Below are 22,777 nucleotides of genomic sequence, written 5' to 3'. Positions count from 1 at the left end.
ATATTCGTATTTCCTACATCTGTCTTCCTCTTCTTCACATCCGTCGTCTTTGTCTGTTCCCCATTGAAAACCTGTGGCACGATTTGGCCAACGTTCAAGGATCGGGTCTAGTTTCGGTTAATAGTTCGTGCCGCGGTTGCTAAAACCGCTCGGCAATTAACATCTGTCCGCGGTACGAACGGGGCTGTGCCACCGGCCTTTCCGGAGGTCGCTGGGCAGCGTCAGGGACCACGTCGGTCAGTTATAGAAGAGGGGATTAATCCCCCCTCTAAGGGGAACGGAGGCCGACGTTGGGTTCCGTAACAATACTAATTCCATAACATAATGGGTAGTGTATAATGCTAATTCCATAACACGATGGGTGGAGTGTAATACTAATTCCATAACATGATGGGTAGAGTGTCGTACTAATTTCATAACATGATGGGGATTGTATAATTCTAAATACATAATATGATGGGTATTGTGCGTACTAACTACTTGAGGTATTGCTGGTGTGTAGTCCCAATTATGGGTGATATGTAGTACCTGTTCCATAAGGTGATAGGTAGTGTGTAGTACTAATTCCATGAGGTGATACATGGTGTGTAGCATTAATTCCTTCAGGTGATATGTGGTGTTTAGTGCTAATTCCTTAAGGTGATATGTTATGTCGTTCCTAAAGACCCAACATCAACAGCGGGAAACTTCCCTAATTTTTTCTACAACCTTAAAAATTATTATTTTATTTCAATTGAATGATGTACTTAACACTGCGTGAGTGAGGTGTTCTATGAGCTCTCTCGTTTCTGTTGTTGTCATTCCTGTTGTTGTTGTTGTTCCTGTTGTTATTTATTTTGATAAATGTTTTCGTTTTTCATGCCTTGCTTCCCGTGTAGCTGGGAGTCTGCAGCAAGGTATGCTTCCTGTGACTGATCATTTGCATTGTTTGATCACACACGGTCAACTGTGGTGCATTACAATGTGTACATTGTACAGTGTTACAGTACATCGCCTGTGTACAGTGCACACAGTATAAGCTTGCGTATTTAAAGGCAATGATTGATATTTTCGTGTGACTACCCTCTGGTAAACACCACAGGGTGACACGGAGGACCAAACGAGCTTTAACTCCGAGGCTGTTAATTCAATGGCGGACCTTCGTTACACGCGAGGGAAGCCAGTGGGGGAGAAGCCATAAGTGTTTACCTTCACAGATCTCACCGGCAGTCTTCAAACCTGCAATAATTAATTCAATCGACACAGGATTTACAATGTACAAGAAAATGCTGGCTTTATTAACCAAAATGCCAGTAACAAAGAAAATTCACGATAAACTAAATTCCTAATTGGAGTGCTCCCGCACAGACCCGAATACAGACAAGGGATAAAATAACTGAAAAATAAATATGAGTAGTTTGTGGCACTTAGCTCGAATTGGCTCTTGAATCTCCTCAGGAATCGTCAAAACCCCCTCGCATCCTTGGCGGCAAAATGCGCTCGTTGGCGCGAACAAGGCCTCGCTGTGCCCATCTACCTCGATCAGGCAGCGCCCGTCCACTCATCGTTCTTGCTTTAGAAACCGCAGTTCTCAGTCCGCAGTTCCTCCTCCTCACGATCACTATGAAGATGTCGGAACAAGACCGTTCCTGATGAATTTTCCTTGCGCAGGAGCAATAGCGACCGTTCGCTATGGGATCCAGAACGAGAAGAACCGAAAAGAGAAAATGTCCACCGTTCTAACTATTTTGTACTTGAGGTTCTGACGTCATCCCACGACGTCTCCGTGTCCGCTCCTATCAGCGAGTCCCATCTTACCAGTCCTTGTGCCAATCAAATCCCGGAACAATCACTGCTCTTTGGGGTGTGGCTCATGGCCCTGCCTGCACCTGTGTGCTCACCAAGTCGGTGTTATCAGTGGTAGTGCTTGATGCCTGGTTTCTGGTTGTTTTTTAATTAGTGTGGTTAATGGCCGATTTCTTATTAGGTGGGTGTAGTGCGGTGTCATAAGGAACACAGGAAAATATTAGAGGCAATTACATACAGGGGATTAATTTACCCATAATCCCTCGCTAATTAACAAACCCCACCCATCTCATGGGGATGAAGATACAAGCTTACCTGACATGCGGTCTACACGAATTTCCTACTTATGATACATCCAGGTTTCTTCTTCTCCACGACAGTCAGAGCACACTAATCTATACACTCTACCTGGCTCTAAGGTAATCATTGTCTACCCCCTACAAACATAACAAGGTATGCTTCCTATGGTAAGCAAGCAAGGAGTAACAGTAACTTACCCAGTAAGGTAAGCAAGGTATGTTTCCTATGACTGATTAATTGCGTTGTTTGATCACACACGTTCAACTGTGGTGCATTACAATGTGTACATTGTACAGTGTTACAGTACATCGCCTGTGTACAGAGCACACAGTACAAGCTTGCGTATTTAAAGGCAATGATTAATATTTACATACAATGGAGTTATTATGAAATAATTTGCATTTTTGGAAATGATGCGCATTTGCCAATGTACAGTGTACAATGTGTGCACAGTGCGTCGCCCAACATTGTGTGCAGTCCATCATTGTGCAAAGTTTCTCATGCACGCTCACACTGGATCTCACCCACAGGACGCATTGGCCTCTGGAAGGACATTTTCACCGTGTCGATGAACGAGCGTTTTGACAGCGTCTACAAACAGAAAATGGGAAAGTGCGATATCAATTTTGACTTTCAGGCCTGAGTTGGTTAACCGAACAAAACCCTGTGGCGACGACCATCCAGGCCAATCTCTGGGGGTCTTGGAAAGACCCCTTGGTCAGCGCTCGCTTGAGCTGCAATCCGCCTTGTACACAGATCGTCTCCAGCACACTCATACTCCATCACAAGCAATGCCACCATTATATGAACACATGTAGGAGCTCACTCAACCAGAAAATGTTTCTTTGTTAGTTTTGATTGTTTGGTTGCATCTCGGCATTTCAGTCGATACTAAAATGGTGGAGTCAGAGTTTTCTTTGCGAGATCCTTTCACCACCCCGGTCTCGGTAGGTTCGAGGCGTCGTGGCTTTTGGTTGAGTCTTTCGCTCGTGGTACGATCCGGCTGTTTATTGTGATTTTGATCGCCCATAAAGTTGCTGTTTGTGTGGTTCAAGCTAGGTAAACTCACATAGCGACAGACATGCTGCCGCGTAATGTGCTGTCTTCACGGTTTCGCTTTGGCTTGGAAATGTGGCTTTTTGAACTGCACTGTTACCGTGTCCGTCCACAAGTCAGCATCCCGCAGATGTTAGCAATTCGGCAACAAAGTTGTTTGTCACGTTATTTACATGTGTGTCGTCAAGTCAGGGCCACGCACCTGGCTTACTTGGACAATTGAATACACGCATCGAACACCGACTCAAGGGTTTGATGCCGGGAACATGTGCCACACGTGTAACTTGGGTTTTAGTGAATTCCTTAAAAGGTGAATGAATCTTTTCCATGATGCTTTTTTGTCAATGTGTTCCTTCTGATTTTAGGTGCCATTTTTGTGTTGATACCGTTTCGCCGACACGTTCCAAACTCTGTATTTGTGTTTTGTTTTGCTGCTGGTAATTATAAAGTAATTACGAAACCAGTAAAACATGCAGGAGGTTATGAATTTGTAAATGATTTGTGATATTATTCTGCACCATGTTCAGTGGTTGACAGATTTTGTGCGGAGTTCATGGGGATTAACACTGAACCTTGTGGTCGAAGGTATAAAACTATTGTTCACTTGTAACGTGCTCTGGCTGTTTGTTCTTCTTGTTGTCATGGTGAATTTATTCAATATTTAGGTATCATAGAGGAAAGCTTTATTGCTGTTGCAGGGTTTGTTTCTACAATTGGCGCCCCCAATTTTTAATGGCACCACAGAATTTTCTGGACCCCAGGAGTACGAAACCACCTTTTAGAATTGTATTTATTTATTTCTTTATTTACGTCCATCACCGAAGGTGGGCAGAGGTTATGTTTTCACTCCTGTCTGTTTGTTTGCCTGTCTGTAAACAGGAGATCTCAAATTGTGGATGGATTTGGACAAAATTTGGTGGAGATGTTAGGTATGTGACAAGGATGGAATGATTCGATTCTGGTCTTGTGTATATATATGTATATATACAGTCACGTGAAAAAGTAAGTACACCCCATGTGAAGTTTTGACTTTTTCAACATATTTCAACATGCAGCTCTTTGATCTTCATTTCAACAATATTGATAGATAAAGGTGATATAATATAACAAATATCATGAAACATTTACATTTTGTAGTCCATTGTATAATTTAAATAAACATAAATGCAAATTTCGCATGTGGAAAAAGTAAGTACACCCTTGGCTCTAATAGGTGGTATTGCCCCCTTTGGCAGAAACAACCTCAAGTCGGCGTTTCTTATAACTGTCTACCAGTCTCTGACATCGACTGGGAGAAATTTTTGCCCACTCCTCCATGCAGAATTCTTTCAGCTGTGCGATGTTTGAGGGGTTTCTTGCATGCACAGCTCGTTTCAAATCCCCCCACAACATTTCGATGGGATTTAGATCCGGTCTTTGACTTGGCCATTCCAGAACCCTCCATTTCTTTCTTTTCAGCCATTCCTTGGTGGATTTACTGGTATGTTTAGGGTCATTGTCATGTTGCAAGGTCCACCTTTGGTTGAGCTTCAACTTTCCGACAGATGGCCTCACATTATCCTCAAGCACCCTCTGGTACAATGAAGAATTCATAGTGGATTCTATGATGGTGAGCTGCCCAGGCCCTGATGCAGCAAAGCTGCCCCAAACCATTTCCACCACCATGCTTTACAGTTGGTATCAGGTTCTTGTGGTCAAATGCTGTCTATGGTTTTCGCCAAACATGTCTTCTGGTACTGTGGCCAAATATCTCTACCTTTGACTCATCTGTCCAGAGCACATTGTTCCAGAAGTGCTGGTCTTTGCCAAGGTGTTCATTGGCAAACTTTCGTCTTGCCCTGATGTTCTTTCTGGACAGCAAAGGTTTCCTCCTGGTACACCTCCCATGTAGATCAAATTTGTGCAGCCTCTTTCTAATGGTAGACTCGTGCACTTTGACATCAACAGTGGCAAGAGCTACCTGTAGGTCCCGTGATGACATTCTGGGGTTCTTAGAGACTTCTTTCAGCATCTTCCGGTCTGCTGTCGGGCTGAACTTGCTGGGGCGGCCTGGCCTGAACAAGTTGGCAGTTGTTTGGAATCGGACAGTCGAATGATTGATTTCAAATTGTTTGGAGATCTTTTTAAATCCCTTCCCAGACTCGTAGGCATCTATAGCCGTCCTCCTAACGGTCCCAGAGTGCTGTTTTGATCTAGGCATGGTGACGCCGCACACGTCAACAACAAAGAGCAAACCAAACTAAATGTCTGAGGTTTAAATAAGACAGGTACCTCCAAGATCCTCTCTGACGATGTTCTAATCATTTGCACCTGAGCTGGTGCACCTGATTCTAATTTTAGGTATTTGAAGTAGTGATAAATGTGATTAAGGGGTGTACTTACTTTTTCCACATGCGAAATTTGCATTTATGTTTATTTAAATTATCTTCCTCTATATCTTCGAATTATGACGTCATAACAGCGGCACCTATGACGTCATCATTCACATATGTTGTTCCGCATGGAGAGTTCTTTGCAATGAGACCTGTCTCAATTATTTCTGTGCAGCGGTTTTTGAGATATAGAGGTGAATTATTTTTGGTTTTTCCAAGATGGCGCCCGTACCATGTGACCTGTGACGTCATAATATTCACTAAAATATTCTGCAGGAGGAGTCCCTCCTATGGTGAAAATTTCATGTCAATCGGACCAACGTTTGGCGAGAAAATGAATTTTTTAAATGCAGACACGCACGTATGTACATGCGACGTACGGACGGACCCGATTGCTTAACCCTGCCTTTCGCTTCACGAGCGCAAGGTAATGATTTGGGTAGGCCACAAGAACAAGCCGTTTCAATTTTGGTTCAGGTCTGATTCCAGATCCGGCCTATCAGTGGGATACAAAAAATACACTGTTCAACCTGGCGGGGGTTTGCTCTCTACCGAGTGCCGTTCTAGTTTCCCTCGCCAGGGGAGAGGGTATTGCATTTGAGTCCGTTTGTTACTTGCCGGAAAAGATTCCGGCAAGTATGTTGATCGGTTGGTTTGTCTGTCTGTGCGCAGCACTACGTCTACACCGTTGCACGTAGAATCGCCAAACTTTACACACATATTTGTCTTGCCTTGAAATAGATTGTGCCCAATTGATGACGTCATCGGTCACGTGGTTAGGCCGCCATCTTGGAAAAACCGAAAAACTTTGCACCTCTATATCTCTGAAAGTGCTGAATAGAAAAAATTGAGACATGGCTCATTGTAAAGAACTGTCCAAGGGGAATAAAATATTTTAATGATGTCATAGATGCGTCCATTATGACGTCATAATTCGACAAGTACAAAACTTCATTGATCAAGATGAAATTTCTTGAGCATTGAGCAACTAATTTATTTGGAATAAATTAGTTGAGATAATGATGAAAAAATAGATGATAGTAAACAAATAATGATGACAAAATAGATGATAGTAAACAAATAATGATGACGTCATCGGTCACATGGTTCGGCCACTATATTTATCCAAAATGGCCGATTAAAAAGTATATTCCGGCAAGTCCTCGGTCTCTGACCGATTTTTCATCTGTTTGTCTGTCTGTTTGTCCGCACAGAATAAATATGATTTTCTCTGCAACCGTTGGTCCGATTGACAGGAAAATTTCACCATAGGTGCAACCCCACCTGTATAATTTGTAATGATAATTATGACGTCATAGGTCACGTGGTTCGCCCGCCATCTTTGAAAACCCGAAAAACTTTGCACCTCCATATCTTCGAAAATGCTGAATAGAAAAAATTGAGACATGGCTCATTGTAAAGAACTCTCCATGGGGAATAAAATATGTTAATGATGATGTTATAGGTGCCTCCATTATGATGTCATAATTCGACAAGTACAAAACTTCATCCTATCAAGATGAAATTTCTTCAGCGTCATGTAGACATAAATTGGTGGAGAAAAAATAATAATGATGACGTCATAGGTCACGTGGTTCGGTCGCCATCTTGGAAAACCAGAAAAATTTGCACCTCTGTATCTCAGAAAGTGCTGAATAGAAAAAATTGAGACATGGCTCATTGTAAAGAACTCTCCATGGGGAATGTAATATGTTAATGATGATGTCATCGGTGCCTCCATTATGACGTCATAATTTGACAAGTACAAAACGTCATCGATCAAGATGAAATTTCTTGAGCATAATCTCAGAATAAATTAGTGGAAAAAAAAAAGAATGCTGACGTCATCGATCACGTGGTTTGGCCGCCATATTTGTTTTAACACAAAAGCCTTAAAAAACACTGTAAATACATCATGGTAAAGGTTTGCAATCTCTGATTGCTCTTTTTCTTGTTTCTTCCTGCACTCTCAACACTCCAAATTTCCAAACTGTTTCAATTTCCGAGCTGTATCTCATAGCTGGCTAAGACTTTCAGATTGTAATGTTGCATCAACAACGGGAATAAAATGTATGCGGTGTTGACATGATTTGTTTTTTGACCTTGACCTAATTTTAAGGTCATGACCCATTTATAGACATTTTAACATTTTTCACCACAACTCGACTTTCTCCAATCGGAACGAAATTTCTCTCTTTAAATAGCCGAGAACAAGTGACATTTACCCGTAATTTACATAATACTCCTCCGAGTCAAAGGTCAAAGTCAAATGGCGCTCTGATCAAATAACTCGTTTTTTGAATTGCTCAATTTTGCCATTGCGGGATCTCAAAGATCGCTTGGCCTTCCAGAATGTTCTTGCATCATAATAGTCGAACTATACTGAAGTTGTGCATCTGATATTTGATTGGAGTCCTTGACCTGCATTTTTCTGATTGTGCCCTCATTAACAAAAGCACATTTTTGTTCATAACTTGAATAATTTCCCCCCGATTTTGAGTTTTATGGATAGATTGTAGGTGGTGACACATTGTGTCAAATTACACAATCCCTAAATGTTGAAGGTCAAGGACATATGGTGGTCGGAAAAAAAATATGGCCGGGCCAATCGTTGCAGATCAGGATGGAGTGACGTGGGGGGTTGGGGGGGGGGGGGGAGATCAGGACAGAGTGCGGTGTGGGTGGGGGGCAGATCAGGATGGAGTGCGGTGGGGGTGAGGGGGAAAACAGGATGGAGTGGGGTTGGGTGGGGGGCAGATCAGAACGGAGTGGGGTCGGGGTGGGGGGGAAAACAGGATGGAGTGCGGTGGGGGTGGGGGAGAAAACAGGATGGAGTGGGGTTGGGTGGGGGGCAGATCAGGACGGAGTGGGGTTGGGTGGGGGGCAGATCAGAACGGAGTGGGGTCAGGTGGGGGGCAGATTAGGATGGAGTGGGGTTTGGTGGGGGGCAGATCAGAACGGAGTGGGGTCAGGTGGGGGCAGATCAACATGGAGTGGGGGGGGGCAGAGCAGGACGGAGTGGGGTCAGGGGTGCAGATCAGGACGGAGTGGGGTCAGGGGTGCAGATCAGGACGGAGTGGGGTCAGGGGGGCAGATCAGGATGGAGTGTGGTTGGGATGGGGGGGCAGATCAGCACGGAGTGGGGTTGGGTGGGGGGCAGATCAGGAGGGAGTGGGATTTGGTGGGGGGCAGATCAGGACGGAGTGGGGTCAGGGGTGTAGATCAGGACGGAGTGGGGTCAGGGGGGCAGATCAGGATGGAGTGTGGTTGGGATGGGGGGGGCAGATCAGCACGGAGTGGGGTTGGGTGGGGGGCAGATCAGGAGGGAGTGGGGTTTGGTGGGGGGCAGATCAGGACGGAGTGGGGTCAGGGGTGCAGATCAGGATGGAGTGGGGTCAGGGGGGCAGATCAGGATGTAGTGTGGTTGGGATGGGGGGGGTCAGATCAGCACGGAGTGGGGTTGGGTGGGGGGCAGATCAGGAGGGAGTGGGGTTTGGTGGGGGGCAGATCAGGACGGAGGGGTTGGGTGGGGGGCAGATCAGGACGGAGGGGTTGGGTGGGGGGGAAGATCAGGACGGAGTGGGGTGGGGTGGGGGGCAGATCAGGATTGAGTGCGGTGGGGTGGGGGGCAGATCAGGATGGAGTGGGGTGGGGGGCAGATCAGGACAGAGTGGGGTGGGGGCAGATCAGGATGGAGTGGGGTGGGAGGCAGATCAGGACGGAGTAGGGTGGGGTGGGGGGCAGATCAGGACGGAGTAGGGTGGGGGGCAGATCAGGACGGAGTGGGGGTAGGGGTGGGGGGCAGATCAGGACGGAGTGGGGGTGGGGGTGGGGGCAGATCATGACGGAGTGGGGTGGGGGTGGGGGCAGATCAGGACGGAGTGGGGTGGGGTGGGGGGCAGATCAGGACGGATTGGGGGTGTGGGTGGGGGTGGGGGCAGATCAGGATGGAGTGGGGTGGGGGTCGGGGCCAGATCAGGACGGAGTGGGGTGGGTGTGGGGGGCAGATCAGGACGGAGTGGGGTGGGGGTGGGGAGCAGATCAGGACGGAGTGGGGTGGGGGTGGGGGCAGATCAGGACGGAGTGGGGTGGGGGTGGGGGGCAGATCAGGACGGAGTGGGGTGGGGGTGGGGGGCAGATCAGGACGGAGTGGGGTGGGAAGCAGATCAGGACGGAGTGGGGTGGGTGTGGGGGGCAGATCAGGACGGAGTGGGGTGGGTGTGGGGGCAGATCAGGACGGAGTGGGGTGGGTGTGGGGGGCAGATCAGGACGGAGTGGGGTGGGTGTGGGGGGCAGATCAGGACGGAGTGGGGTAGGGGTGGGGGGCAGTTCAGGATGGAGTGGGGGGTGGGGGTCAGATCATGACGGAGTGGGGTGGGGGTGGGGGCAGATCAGGACGGAGTGGGGTGGGGTGGGGGGCAGATCAGGACGGAGTGGGGGTGTGGGTGGGGGTGGGGGCAGATCAGGACGGAGTGGGGTGGGTGTGGGGGGCAGATCAGGACGGAGTGGGGTGGGTGTGGGGGGCAGATCAGGACGGAGTGGGGTGGGTGTGGGGGGCAGATCAGGACGGAGTGGGGTGGGTGTGGGGGGCAGATCAGGACGGAGTGGGGTGGGTGTGGGGGGCAGATCAGGACGGAGTGGGGTGGGTGTGGGGGGCAGATCAGGACGGAGTGGGGTGGGTGTGGGGGGCAGATCAGGACGGAGTGGGGTGGGTGTGGGGGGCAGATCAGGACGGAGTGGGGTGGGTGTGGGGGGCAGATCAGGACGGAGTAGGGTGGGTGTTGGGGGGCAGATCAGGACAGAGTAGGGTGGGTGTGGGGGGCAGATCAGGACAGAGTAGGGTGGGTGTGGGGGGCAGATCAGGACAGAGTAGGGTGGGTGTGGGGGGCAGATCAGGACGGAGTAGGGTGGGTGTGGGGGGCAGATCAGGACGGAGTGGGGTGGGTGTGGGGGGCAGATCAGGACGGAGTGGGGTGGGTGTGGGGGGCAGATCAGGACGGAGTGGGGTGGGTGTGGGGGGCAGATCAGGACGGAGTGGGGTGGGTGTGGGGGGCAGATCAGGACGGAGTGGGGTGGGTGGGGGGGCAGATCAGGACGGAGTGGGGTGGGTGTGGGGGGCAGATCAGGACGGAGTGGGGTGGGTGTGGGGGGCAGATCAGGACGGAGTGGGGTGGGTGTGGGGGGCAGATCAGGACGGAGTGGGGTGGGTGTGGGGGGCAGATCAGGACGGAGTGGGGTGGGTGTGGGGGGCAGATCAGGACGGAGTGGGGTGGGTGTGGGGGGCAGATCAGGACGGAGTGGGGTGGGTGTGGGGGGCAGATCAGGACGGAGTGGGGTGGGTGTGGGGGGCAGATCAGGACGGAGTGGGGTGGGTGTGGGGGGCAGATCAGGACGGAGTGGGGTGGGTGTGGGGGGCAGATCAGGACGGAGTGGGGTGGGTGTGGGGGGCAGATCAGGACGGAGTGGGGTGGGTGTGGGGGGCAGATCAGGACGGAGTGGGGTGGGTGTGGGGGGCAGATCAGGACGGAGTGGGGTGGGTGTGGGGGGCAGATCAGGACGGAGTGGGGTGGGTGTGGGGGGCAGATCAGGACGGAGTGGGGTGGGTGTGGGGGGCAGATCAGGACGGAGTGGGGTGGGTGTGGGGGGCAGATCAGGATGGAGTGGGGTGGGTGTGGGGGGCAGATCAGGACGGAGTGGGGTGGGTGTGGGGGGCAGATCAGGACGGAGTGGGGTGGGTGTGGGGGGCAGATCAGGACGGAGTGGGGTGGGTGTGGGGGGCAGATCAGGACAGAGTGCGGTGTGGGTGGGGGGCAGATCAGGATGGAGTGCGGTGGGGGTGAGGGGGAAAACAGGATGGAGTGGGGTTGGGTGGGGGGCAGATCAGAACGGAGTGGGGTCGGGGTGGGGGGGAAAACAGGATGGAGTGCGGTGGGGGTGGGGGAGAAAACAGGATGGAGTGGGGTTGGGTGGGGGGCAGATCAGGACGGAGTGGGGTTGGGTGGGGGGCAGATCAGAACGGAGTGGGGTCAGGTGGGGGGCAGATTAGGATGGAGTGGGGTTTGGTGGGGGGCAGATCAGAACGGAGTGGGGTCAGGTGGGGGCAGATCAACATGGAGTGGGGGGGGCAGAGCAGGACGGAGTGGGGTCAGGGGTGCAGATCAGGACGGAGTGGGGTCAGGGGTGCAGATCAGGACGGAGTGGGGTCAGGGGGGCAGATCAGGATGGAGTGTGGTTGGGATGGGGGGGCAGATCAGCACGGAGTGGGGTTGGGTGGGGGGCAGATCAGGAGGGAGTGGGATTTGGTGGGGGGCAGATCAGGACGGAGTGGGGTCAGGGGTGCAGATCAGGACGGAGTGGGGTCAGGGGGGCAGATCAGGATGGAGTGTGGTTGGGATGGCGGGGGGCAGATCAGCACGGAGTGGGGTTGGGTGGGGGGCAGATCAGGAGGGAGTGGGGTTTGGTGGGGGGCAGATCAGGACGGAGTGGGGTCAGGGGTGCAGATCAGGATGGAGTGGGGTCAGGGGGGCAGATCAGGATGTAGTGTGGTTGGGATGGGGGGGTCAGATCAGCACGGAGTGGGGTTGGGTGGGGGGGCAGATCAGGAGGGAGTGGGGTTTGGTGGGGGGCAGATCAGGACGGAGGGGTTGGGTGGGGGGCAGATCAGGACGGAGGGGTTGGTGGGGGGCAGATCAGGACGGAGTGGGGTGGGGTGGGGGGCAGATCAGGATTGAGTGCGGTGGGGTGGGGGGCAGATCAGGATGGAGTGGGGTGGGGGGCAGATCAGGACAGAGTGGGGTGGGGGCAGATCAGGATGGAGTGGGGTGGGAGGCAGATCAGGACGGAGTAGGGTGGGGTGGGGGGCAGATCAGGACGGAGTAGGGTGGGGGGCAGATCAGGACGGAGTGGGGGTAGGGGTGGGGGGCAGATCAGGACGGAGTGGGGGTGGGGGTGGGGGCAGATCATGACGGAGTGGGGTGGGGGTGGGGGCAGATCAGGACGGAGTGGGGTGGGGTGGGGGGCAGATCAGGACGGATTGGGGGTGTGGGTGGGGGTGGGGGCAGATCAGGATGGAGTGGGGTGGGGGTCGGGGCCATATCAGGACGGAGTGGGGTGGGTGTGGGGGGCAGATCAGGACGGAGTGGGGTGGGGGTGGGGAGCAGATCAGGGCGGAGTGGGGTGGGGGTGGGGGCAGATCAGGACGGAGTGGGGTGGGGGTGGGGGGCAGATCAGGACGGAGTGGGGTGGGGGTGGGGGGCAGATCAGGACGGAGTGGGGTGGGAAGCAGATCAGGACGGAGTGGGGTGGGTGTGGGGGGCAGATCAGGACGGAGTGGGGTGGGTGTGGGGGCAGATCAGGACGGAGTGGGGTGGGTGTGGGGGGCAGATCAGGACGGAGTGGGGTGGGTGTGGGGGGCAGATCAGGACGGAGTGGGGTAGGGGTGGGGGGCAGTTCAGGATGGAGTGGGGGGTGGGGGTCAGATCATGACGGAGTGGGGTGGGGGTGGGGGCAGATCAGGACGGAGTGGGGTGGGGTGGGGGGCAGATCAGGACGGAGTGGGGGTGTGGGTGGGGGTGGGGGCAGATCAGGACGGAGTGGGGTGGGTGTGGGGGGCAGATCAGGACGGAGTGGGGTGGGTGTGGGGGGCAGATCAGGACGGAGTGGGGTGGGTGTGGGGGGCAGATCAGGACGGAGTGGGGTGGGTGTGGGGGGCAGATCAGGACGGAGTGGGGTGGGTGTGGGGGGCAGATCAGGACGGAGTGGGGTGGGTGTGGGGGGCAGATCAGGACGGAGTGGGGTGGGTGTGGGGGGCAGATCAGGACGGAGTGGGGTGGGTGTGGGGGGCAGATCAGGACGGAGTGGGGTGGGTGTGGGGGGCAGATCAGGACGGAGTAGGGTGGGTGTTGGGGGGCAGATCAGGACAGAGTAGGGTGGGTGTGGGGGGCAGATCAGGACAGAGTAGGGTGGGTGTGGGGGGCAGATCAGGACAGAGTAGGGTGGGTGTGGGGGGCAGATCAGGACGGAGTAGGGTGGGTGTGGGGGGCAGATCAGGACGGAGTGGGGTGGGTGTGGGGGGCAGATCAGGACGGAGTGGGGTGGGTGTGGGGGGCAGATCAGGACGGAGTGGGGTGGGTGTGGGGGGCAGATCAGGACGGAGTGGGGTGGGTGTGGGGGGCAGATCAGGACGGAGTGGGGTGGGTGTGGGGGGCAGATCAGGACGGAGTGGGGTGGGTGTGGGGGCAGATCAGGACGGAGTGGGGTGGGTGTGGGGGGCAGATCAGGACGGAGTGGGGTGGGTGTGGGGGCAGATCAGGACGGAGTGGGGTGGGTGTGGGGGGCAGATCAGGACGGAGTGGGGTGGGTGTGGGGGGCAGATCAGGACGGAGTGGGGTGGGTGTGGGGGGCAGATCAGGACGGAGTGGGGTGGGTGTGGGGGGCAGATCAGGACGGAGTGGGGTGGGTGTGGGGGGCAGATCAGGACGGAGTGGGGTGGGTGTGGGGGGCAGATCAGGACGGAGTGGGGTGGGTGTGGGGGGCAGATCAGGACGGAGTGGGGTGGGTGTGGGGGGCAGATCAGGACGGAGTGGGGTGGGTGTGGGGGGGCAGATCAGGACGGAGTGGGGTGGGTGTGGGGGGCAGATCAGGACGGAGTGGGGTGGGTGTGGGGGGCAGATCAGGACGGAGTGGGGTGGGTGTGGGGGGCAGATCAGGACGGAGTGGGGTGGGTGTGGGGGGCAGATCAGGACGGAGTGGGGTGGGTGTGGGGGGCAGATCAGGACGGAGTGGGGTGGGTGTGGGGGGCAGATCAGGACGGAGTGGGGTGGGTGTGGGGGGCAGATCAGGACGGAGTGGGGTGGGTGTGCGGGGCAGATCAGGACGGAGTGGGGTGGGTGTGGGGGGCAGATCAGGACGGAGTGGGGTGGGTGTGGGGGGGCAGATCAGGACGGAGTGGGGTGGGTGTGGGGGGCAGATCAGGACGGAGTGGGGTGGGTGTGGGGGGCAGATCAGGACGGAGTGGGGTGGGTGTGGGGGGCAGATCAGGACAGAGTGCGGTGTGGGTGGGGGGCAGATCAGGATGGAGTGCGGTGGGGGTGAGGGGGAAAACAGGATGGAGTGGGGTTGGGTGGGGGGCAGATCAGAACGGAGTGGGGTCGGGGTGGGGGGGAAAACAGGATGGAGTGCGGTGGGGGTGGGGGAGAAAACAGGATGGAGTGGGGTTGGGTGGGGGGCAGATCAGGACGGAGTGGGGTTGGGTGGGGGGCAGATCAGAACGGAGTGGGGTCAGGTGGGGGGCCGATTAGGATGGAGTGGGGTTTGGTGGGGGGCAGATCAGAACGGAGTGGGGTCAGGTGGGGGCAGATCAACATGGAGTGGGGGGGGGGCAGAGCAGGACGGAGTGGGGTCAGGGGTGCAGATCAGGACGGAGTGGGGTCAGGGGTGCAGATCAGGACGGAGTGGGGTCAGGGGGGCAGATCAGGATGGAGTGTGGTTGGGATGGGGGGGCAGATCAGCACGGAGTGGGGTTGGGTGGGGGGCAGATCAGGAGGGAGTGGGATTTGGTGGGGGGCAGATCAGGACGGAGTGGGGTCAGGGGTGCAGATCAGGACGGAGTGGGGTCAGGGGGGCAGATCAGGATGGAGTGTGGTTGGGATGGGGGGGGCAGATCAGCACGGAGTGGGGTTGGGTGGGGGGCAGATCAGGAGGGAGTGGGGTTTGGTGGGGGGCAGATCAGGACGGAGTGGGGTCAGGGGTGCAGATCAGGATGGAGTGGGGTCAGGGGGGGCAGATCAGGATGTAGTGTGGTTGGGATGGGGGGGTCAGATCAGCACAGAGTGGGGTTGGGTGGGGGGCAGATCAGGAGGGAGTGGGGTTTGGTGGGGGGCAGATCAGGACGGAGGGGTTGGGTGGGGGGCAGATCAGGACGGAGGGGTTGGGTGGGGGGCAGATCAGGACGGAGTGGGGTGGGGTGGGGGGCAGATCAGGATTGAGTGCGGTGGGGTGGGGGGCAGATCAGGATGGAGTGGGGTGGGGGGCAGATCAGGACAGAGTGGGGTGGGGGCAGATCAGGATGGAGTGGGGTGGGAGGCAGATCAGGACGGAGTAGGGTGGGGTGGGGGGCAGATCAGGACGGAGTAGGGTGGGGGGCAGATCAGGACGGAGTGGGGGTAGGGGTGGGGGGCAGATCAGGACGGAGTGGGGGTGGGGGTGGGGGCAGATCATGACGGAGTGGGGTGGGGGTGGGGGCAGATTAGGACGGAGTGGGGTGGGGTGGGGGGCAGATCAGGACGGATTGGGGGTGTGGGTGGGGGTGGGGGCAGATCAGGATGGAGTGGGGTGGGGGTCGGGGCCAGATCAGGACGGAGTGGGGTGGGTGTGGGGGGCAGATCAGGACGGAGTGGGGTGGGGGTGGGGAGCAGATCAGGACGGAGTGGGGTGGGGGTGGGGGCAGATCAGGACGGAGTGGGGTGGGGGTGGGGGGCAGATCAGGACGGAGTGGGGTGGGGGTGGGGGGGCAGATCAGGACGGAGTGGGGTGGGAAGCAGATCAGGACGGAGTGGGGTGGGTGTGGGGGGCAGATCAGGACGGAGTGGGGTGGGTGTGGGGGCAGATCAGGACGGAGTGGGGTGGGTGTGGGGGGCAGATCAGGACGGAGTGGGGTGGGTGTGGGGGGCAGATCAGGACGGAGTGGGGTAGGGGTGGGGGGCAGTTCAGGATGGAGTGGGGGGTGGGGGTCAGATCATGACGGAGTGGGGTGGGGGTGGGGGCAGATCAGGACGGAGTGGGGTGGGGTGGGGGGCAGATCAGGACGGAGTGGGGGTGTGGGTGGGGGTGGGGGCAGATCAGGACGGAGTGGGGTGGGTGTGGGGGCAGATCAGGACGGAGTGGGGTGGGTGTGGGGGGCAGATCAGGACGGAGTGGGGTGGGTGTGGGGGGCAGATCAGGACGGAGTGGGGTAGGGGTGGGGGGCAGTTCAGGATGGAGTGGGGGGTGGGGGTCAGATCATGACGGAGTGGGGTGGGGGTGGGGGCAGATCAGGACGGAGTGGGGTGGGGTGGGGGGCAGATCAGGACGGAGTGGGGGTGTGGGTGGGGGTGGGGGCAGATCAGGACGGAGTGGGGTGGGTGTGGGGGGCAGATCAGGACGGAGTGGGGTGGGTGTGGGGGGCAGATCAGGACGGAGTGGGGTGGGTGTGGGGGGCAGATCAGGACGGAGTGGGGTGGGTGTGGGGGGCAGATCAGGACGGAGTGGGGTGGGTGTGGGGGGCAGATCAGGACGGAGTGGGGTGGGTGTGGGGGGCAGATCAGGACGGAGTGGGGTGGGTGTGGGGGGCAGATCAGGACGGAGTGGGGTGGGTGTGGGGGGCAGATCAGGACGGAGTGGGGTGGGTGTGGGGGGCAGATCAGGACGGAGTGGGGTGGGTGTGGGGGGCAGATCAGGACGGAGTAGGGTGGGTGTTGGGGGGCAGATCAGGACAGAGTAGGGTGGGTGTGGGGGGCAGATCAGGACAGAGTAGGGTGGGTGTGGGGGGCAGATCAGGACAGAGTAGGGTGGGTGTGGGGGGCAGATCAGGACGGAGTAGGGTGGGTGTGGGGGGCAGATCAGGACGGAGTGGGGTGGGTGTGGGGGGCAGATCAGGACGGAGTGGGGTGGGTGTGGGGGGCAGATCAGGACGGAGTGGGGTGGGTGTGGGGGGCAGATCAGGACGGAGTGGGGTGGGTGTGGGGGGCAGATCAGGACGGAGTGGGGTGGGTGTGGGGGGCAGATCAGGACGGAGTGGGGTGGGTGTGGGGGGCAGATCAGGACGGAGTGGGGTGGGTGTGGGGGGCAGATCAGGACGGAGTGGGGTGGGTGTGGGGGGCAGATCAGGACGGAGTGGGGTGGGTGTGGGGGGCAGATCAGGACGGAGTGGGGTGGGTGTGGGGGGCAGATCAGGACGGAGTGGGGTGGGTGTGGGGGGCAGATCAGGACGGAGTGGGGTGGGTGTGGGGGGCAGATCAGGACGGAGTGGGGTGGGTGTGGGGGGCAGATCAGGACGGAGTGGGGTGGGTGTGGGGGGCAGATCAGGACGGAGTGGGGTGGGTGTGGGGGGCAGATCAGGACGGAGTGGGGTGGGTGTGGGGGGCAGATCAGGACGGAGTGGGGTGGGTGTGGGGGGCAGATCAGGACGGAGTGGGGTGGGTGTGGGGGGCAGATCAGGACGGAGTGGGGTGGGTGTGGGGGGCAGATCAGGACGGAGTGGGGTGGGTGTGGGGGGCAGATCAGGACGGAGTGGGGTGGGTGTGGGGGGCAGATCAGGACGGAGTGGGGTGGGTGTGGGGGGCAGATCAGGACGGAGTGGGGTGGGTGTGGGGGGCAGATCAGGACGGAGTGGGGTGGGTGTGGGGGGCAGATCAGGACGGAGTGGGGTGGGTGTGCGGGGCAGATCAGGACGGAGTGGGGTGGGTGTGGGGGGCAGATCAGGACGGAGTGGGGTGGGTGTGGGGGGCAGATCAGGACGGAGTGGGGTGGGTGTGGGGGGCAGATCAGGACGGAGTGGGGTGGGTGTGGGGGCAGATCAGGACGGAGTGGGGTGGGTGTGGGGGGCAGATCAGGACAGAGTGCGGTGTGGGTGGGGGGCAGATCAGGATGGAGTGCGGTGGGGGTGAGGGGGAAAACAGGATGGAGTGGGGTTGGGTGGGGGGCAGATCAGAACGGAGTGGGGTCGGGGTGGGGGGGAAACAGGATGGGTGCGGTGGGGGTGGGGGAACAGGATGGAGTGGTGGGAACAGGATGAGTGGGTGGGTGGGGGCAGATCAGGACGGAGTGGGGTTGGGTGGGGGGCAGATCAGAACGGAGTGGGGTCAGGTGGGGGGCCGATTAGGATGGAGTGGGGTTTGGTGGGGGGCAGATCAGAACGGAGTGGGGTCAGGTGGGGGCAGATCAACATGGAGTGGGGGGGGGGCAGAGCAGGACGGAGTGGGGTCAGGGGTGCAGATCAGGACGGAGTGGGGTCAGGGTGCAGATCAGGACGGAGTGGGGTCAGGGGGGCAGATCAGGATGGAGTGTGGTTGGGATGGGGGGGCAGATCAGCACGGAGTGGGGTTGGGTGGGGGGGCAGATCAGGAGGGAGTGGGATTTGGTGGGGGGGCACGGAGTGGGGTCAGGGGTGCAGATCAGGACGGAGTGGGGTCAGGGGGGCAGATCAGGATGGAGTGTGGTTGGGATGGGGGGGGCAGATCAGCACGGAGTGGGGTTGGGTGGGGGGCAGATCAGGAGGGAGTGGGGTTTGGTGGGGGGCAGATCAGGACGGAGTGGGGTCAGGGGTGCAGATCAGGATGGAGTGGGGTCAGGGGGGGCAGATCAGGATGTAGTGTGGTTGGGATGGGGGGGTCAGATCAGCACAGAGTGGGGTTGGGTGGGGGGCAGATCAGGAGGGAGTGGGGTTTGGTGGGGGGCAGATCAGGACGGAGGGGTTGGGTGGGGGGCAGATCAGGACGGAGGGGTTGGGTGGGGGGCAGATCAGGACGGAGTGGGGTGGGGTGGGGGGCAGATCAGGATTGAGTGCGGTGGGGTGGGGGGCAGATCAGGATGGAGTGGGGTGGGGGGCAGATCAGGACAGAGTGGGGTGGGGGCAGATCAGGATGGAGTGGGGTGGGAGGCAGATCAGGACGGAGTAGGGTGGGGTGGGGGGCAGATCAGGACGGAGTAGGGTGGGGGGCAGATCAGGACGGAGTGGGGGTAGGGGTGGGGGGCAGATCAGGACGGAGTGGGGGTGGGGGTGGGGGCAGATCATGACGGAGTGGGGTGGGGGTGGGGGCAGATTAGGACGGAGTGGGGTGGGGTGGGGGGCAGATCAGGACGGATTGGGGGTGTGGGTGGGGGTGGGGGCAGATCAGGATGGAGTGGGGTGGGGGTCGGGGCCAGATCAGGACGGAGTGGGGTGGGTGTGGGGGGCAGATCAGGACGGAGTGGGGTGGGGGTGGGGAGCAGATCAGGACGGAGTGGGGTGGGGGTGGGGGCAGATCAGGACGGAGTGGGGTGGGGGTGGGGGGCAGATCAGGACGGAGTGGGGTGGGGGTGGGGGGGCAGATCAGGACGGAGTGGGGTGGGAAGCAGATCAGGACGGAGTGGGGTGGGTGTGGGGGGCAGATCAGGACGGAGTGGGGTGGGTGTGGGGGCAGATCAGGACGGAGTGGGGTGGGTGTGGGGGGCAGATCAGGACGGAGTGGGGTGGGTGTGGGGGGCAGATCAGGACGGAGTGGGGTAGGGGTGGGGGGCAGTTCAGGATGGAGTGGGGGGTGGGGGTCAGATCATGACGGAGTGGGGTGGGGGTGGGGGCAGATCAGGACGGAGTGGGGTGGGGTGGGGGGCAGATCAGGACGGAGTGGGGGTGTGGGTGGGGGTGGGGGCAGATCAGGACGGAGTGGGGTGGGTGTGAGGGGCAGATCAGGACGGAGTGGGGTGGGTGTGGGGGGCAGATCAGGACGGAGTGGGGTGGGTGTGGGGGGCAGATCAGGACGGAGTGGGGTGGGTGTGGGGGGGCAGATCAGGACGGAGTGGGGTGGGTGTGGGGGGCAGATCAGGACGGAGTAGGGTGGGTGTTGGGGGGCAGATCAGGACAGAGTAGGGTGGGTGTGGGGGGCAGATCAGGACAGAGTAGGGTGGGTGTGGGGGGCAGATCAGGACAGAGTAGGGTGGGTGTGGGGGGCAGATCAGGACGGAGTGGGGTGGGTGTGGGGGGCAGATCAGGACGGAGTGGGGTGGGTGTGGGGGGCAGATCAGGACGGAGTGGGGTGGGTGTGGGGGGCAGATCAGGACGGAGTGGGGTGGGTGTGGGGGGCAGATCAGGACGGAGTGGGGTGGGTGTGGGGGGCAGATCAGGACGGAGTGGGGTGGGTGTGGGGGGCAGATCAGGACGGAGTGGGGTGGGTGTGGGGGGCAGATCAGGACGGAGTGGGGTGGGTGTGGGGGGCAGATCAGGACGGAGTGGGGTGGGTGTGGGGGGCAGATCAGGACGGAGTGGGGTGGGTGTGGGGGGCAGATCAGGACGGAGTGGGGTGGGTGTGGGGGGCAGATCAGGACGGAGTGGGGTGGGTGTGGGGGGCAGATCAGGACGGAGTGGGGTGGGTGTGGGGGGCAGATCAGGACGGAGTGGGGTGGGTGTGGGGGGCAGATCAGGACGGAGTGGGGTGGGTGTGGGGGGCAGATCAGGACGGAGTGGGGTGGGTGTGGGGGGCAGATCAGGACGGAGTGGGGTGGGTGTGGGGGGGCAGATCAGGACGGAGTGGGGTGGGTGTGGGGGGCAGATCAGGACGGAGTGGGGTGGGTGTGGGGGGCAGATCAGGACGGAGTGGGGTGGGTGTGGGGGGCAGATCAGGACGGAGTGGGGTGGGTGTGGGGGGCAGATCAGGACGGAGTGGGGTGGGTGTGGGGGGCAGATCAGGACGGAGTGGGGTGGGTGTGGGGGGCAGATCAGGACGGAGTGGGGTGGGTGTGGGGGGCAGATCAGGACGGAGTGGGGTGGGTGTGGGGGGCAGATCAGGACGGAGTGGGGTGGGTGTGGGGGGCAGATCAGGACGGAGTGGGGTGGGTGTGGGGGGCAGATCAGGACGGAGTGGGGTGGGTGTGGGGGGCAGATCAGGACGGAGTGGGGTGGGTGTGGGGGGGCAGATCAGGACGGAGTGGGGTGGGTGTGGGGGGCAGATCAGGACGGAGTGGGGTGGGTGTGGGGGGCAGATCAGGACGGAGTGGGGTGGGTGTGGGGGGGCAGATCAGGACGGAGTGGGGTGGGTGTGGGGGGCAGATCAGGACGGAGTGGGGTGGGTGTGGGGGGCAGATCAGGACGGAGTGGGGTGGGTGTGGGGGGCAGATCAGGACGGAGTGGGGTGGGTGTGGGGGGCAGATCAGGACGGAGTGGGGTGGGTGTGGGGGGCAGATCAGGACGGAGTGGGGTGGGTGTGGGGGGCAGATCAGGACGGAGTGGGGTGGGTGTGGGGGGCAGATCAGGACGGAGTGGGGTGGGGGTGGGGGGAAGATCAGGACGGAGTGGGTCGGGGCACGGGGGTAGATCAGGACAGTTTTTATTGAATAAAATGACATGAATATTCCGGCTACAAAAAAAAAACCTGTCCGACATTTAAAGCGATGTATAGGTACAAAGGAGCTTTATCCGCTGTAATTACGATATGTGAATATTTAACATTGTTTACGTGTTTTCGTGACTGATTATGCATTTTATTTGTGAAAGTGGAGGAATGTTCTCAAGCACAACTCAATGTCGAACGACGACGAAAGATTTCGAAATTTCGAAATATCGCGATATCTTGCACTTACGTTGTCGTGCGTGTAAATCATTTACATGACCGTGTGCCATGTAGCTTTGTGTTCGTGAGACTCAGTCATGGTTGTTTTGGTGTTGGACAACGGTGCATACACCGCCAAGATTGGATTCGTTGGCAACGATGTCAGGTTTGTAGTTGTTTCTTTAATTATTGTCTGTGGATTCCGACAGGGCTTGTCTTCACGTATCGTAGGCAGATTCTGTCGGCGTTAACGAGTCGCAGGACATGTGAAGGGTTTGTCCGATTTTTGTTTCACTTGATTCCTTGATATTGATTGTCTTCTGGGCGGTGTATGTGTGATAATTGTCTCATTTTAAGGAGACTTTTTTCCTCATTCTGTGGAACGAGTAAGAAGTGCAAGTGTTTTCCTTTCTGAATGCGACACCATGAATTTTAAAGCTTGCGACACCAATAGTTCTATTGTTGGTTTGTATAATGGAGTAGGAGGAATCAGTTTAATCGAGGGGCGGGGCAAATTATTGTGGGCGGGGCAAATTATTGTGGGCGGGGCAAATTATTGTGGGCGGGGCAAATTATTGTGGGCGGAATTATTTTAAGCCGGTTGTGTTGCATTTGCCACCAGTAAGTCTGTGTGCCCGCATCCTACTTGCTTGTTACTTCAAAAGCAAATGGTCTTCATTTTGTCTCTGAACATTTTTGAATGTTTCCAAAAACTATACTTCAACAATTAAACATGCCACTTGATTTTCAGGAAACCACAGTCATTGATACACAAACGTGTTGTTTTTATTTTCCTCCGTCAAATGACACCAGCGTGTTACAAGGTCAATCCACTGCCAGGGTTGTGACAATGCAAAATGTATTAACATCATGCACCGAATGTGTGATCAGTAACGGTCAACAAGATGTCCACGAAGAGCATCCTTCAAAAAGGGCAAAGCGAATGAAGTTTGAGACTTGGCTCGAAGAAGGTCGAGATTGGAG

General features: G+C 57.4%; 2 protein-coding genes across 2 annotated transcripts in view; both read left to right on the top strand.

Annotated features, from left to right (window-relative positions):
- SULT4A1 (sulfotransferase family 4A member 1) overlaps positions 1-3,753 on the top strand; it is a 30,103-nt gene extending 26,350 nt beyond the window's left edge. Inside the window, exon 7 of the mRNA XM_068110278.2 lies at positions 2,616-3,753. Within this exon, the coding sequence (XP_067966379.1) occupies positions 2,616-2,728 (113 nt within the window). The 3' untranslated portion in view covers positions 2,729-3,753. The remainder of the gene's footprint in view (positions 1-2,615) is intronic.
- Positions 3,754-21,801: 18,048 nt separating this feature from the next.
- Positions 21,802-22,777, top strand: part of ACTR6 (actin related protein 6) — a 29,103-nt gene continuing 28,127 nt past the window's right edge. The window contains exon 1 of the mRNA XM_068110220.2: positions 21,802-21,959. Coding sequence (XP_067966321.2) covers positions 21,892-21,959 — 68 coding nt within the window. The 5' untranslated portion in view covers positions 21,802-21,891. The remainder of the gene's footprint in view (positions 21,960-22,777) is intronic.

This window comes from Myxine glutinosa, chromosome 1 (genome assembly GCF_964187855.1).
Source record: "Myxine glutinosa chromosome 1, kmMyxGlut1.1, whole genome shotgun sequence".
In the NCBI taxonomy this organism is placed as follows: domain Eukaryota; kingdom Metazoa; phylum Chordata; class Myxini; order Myxiniformes; family Myxinidae; genus Myxine; species Myxine glutinosa.
Note: the sequence above shows the minus strand (reverse complement) of the source record. Positions and strands in the feature narration are given on the sequence as shown.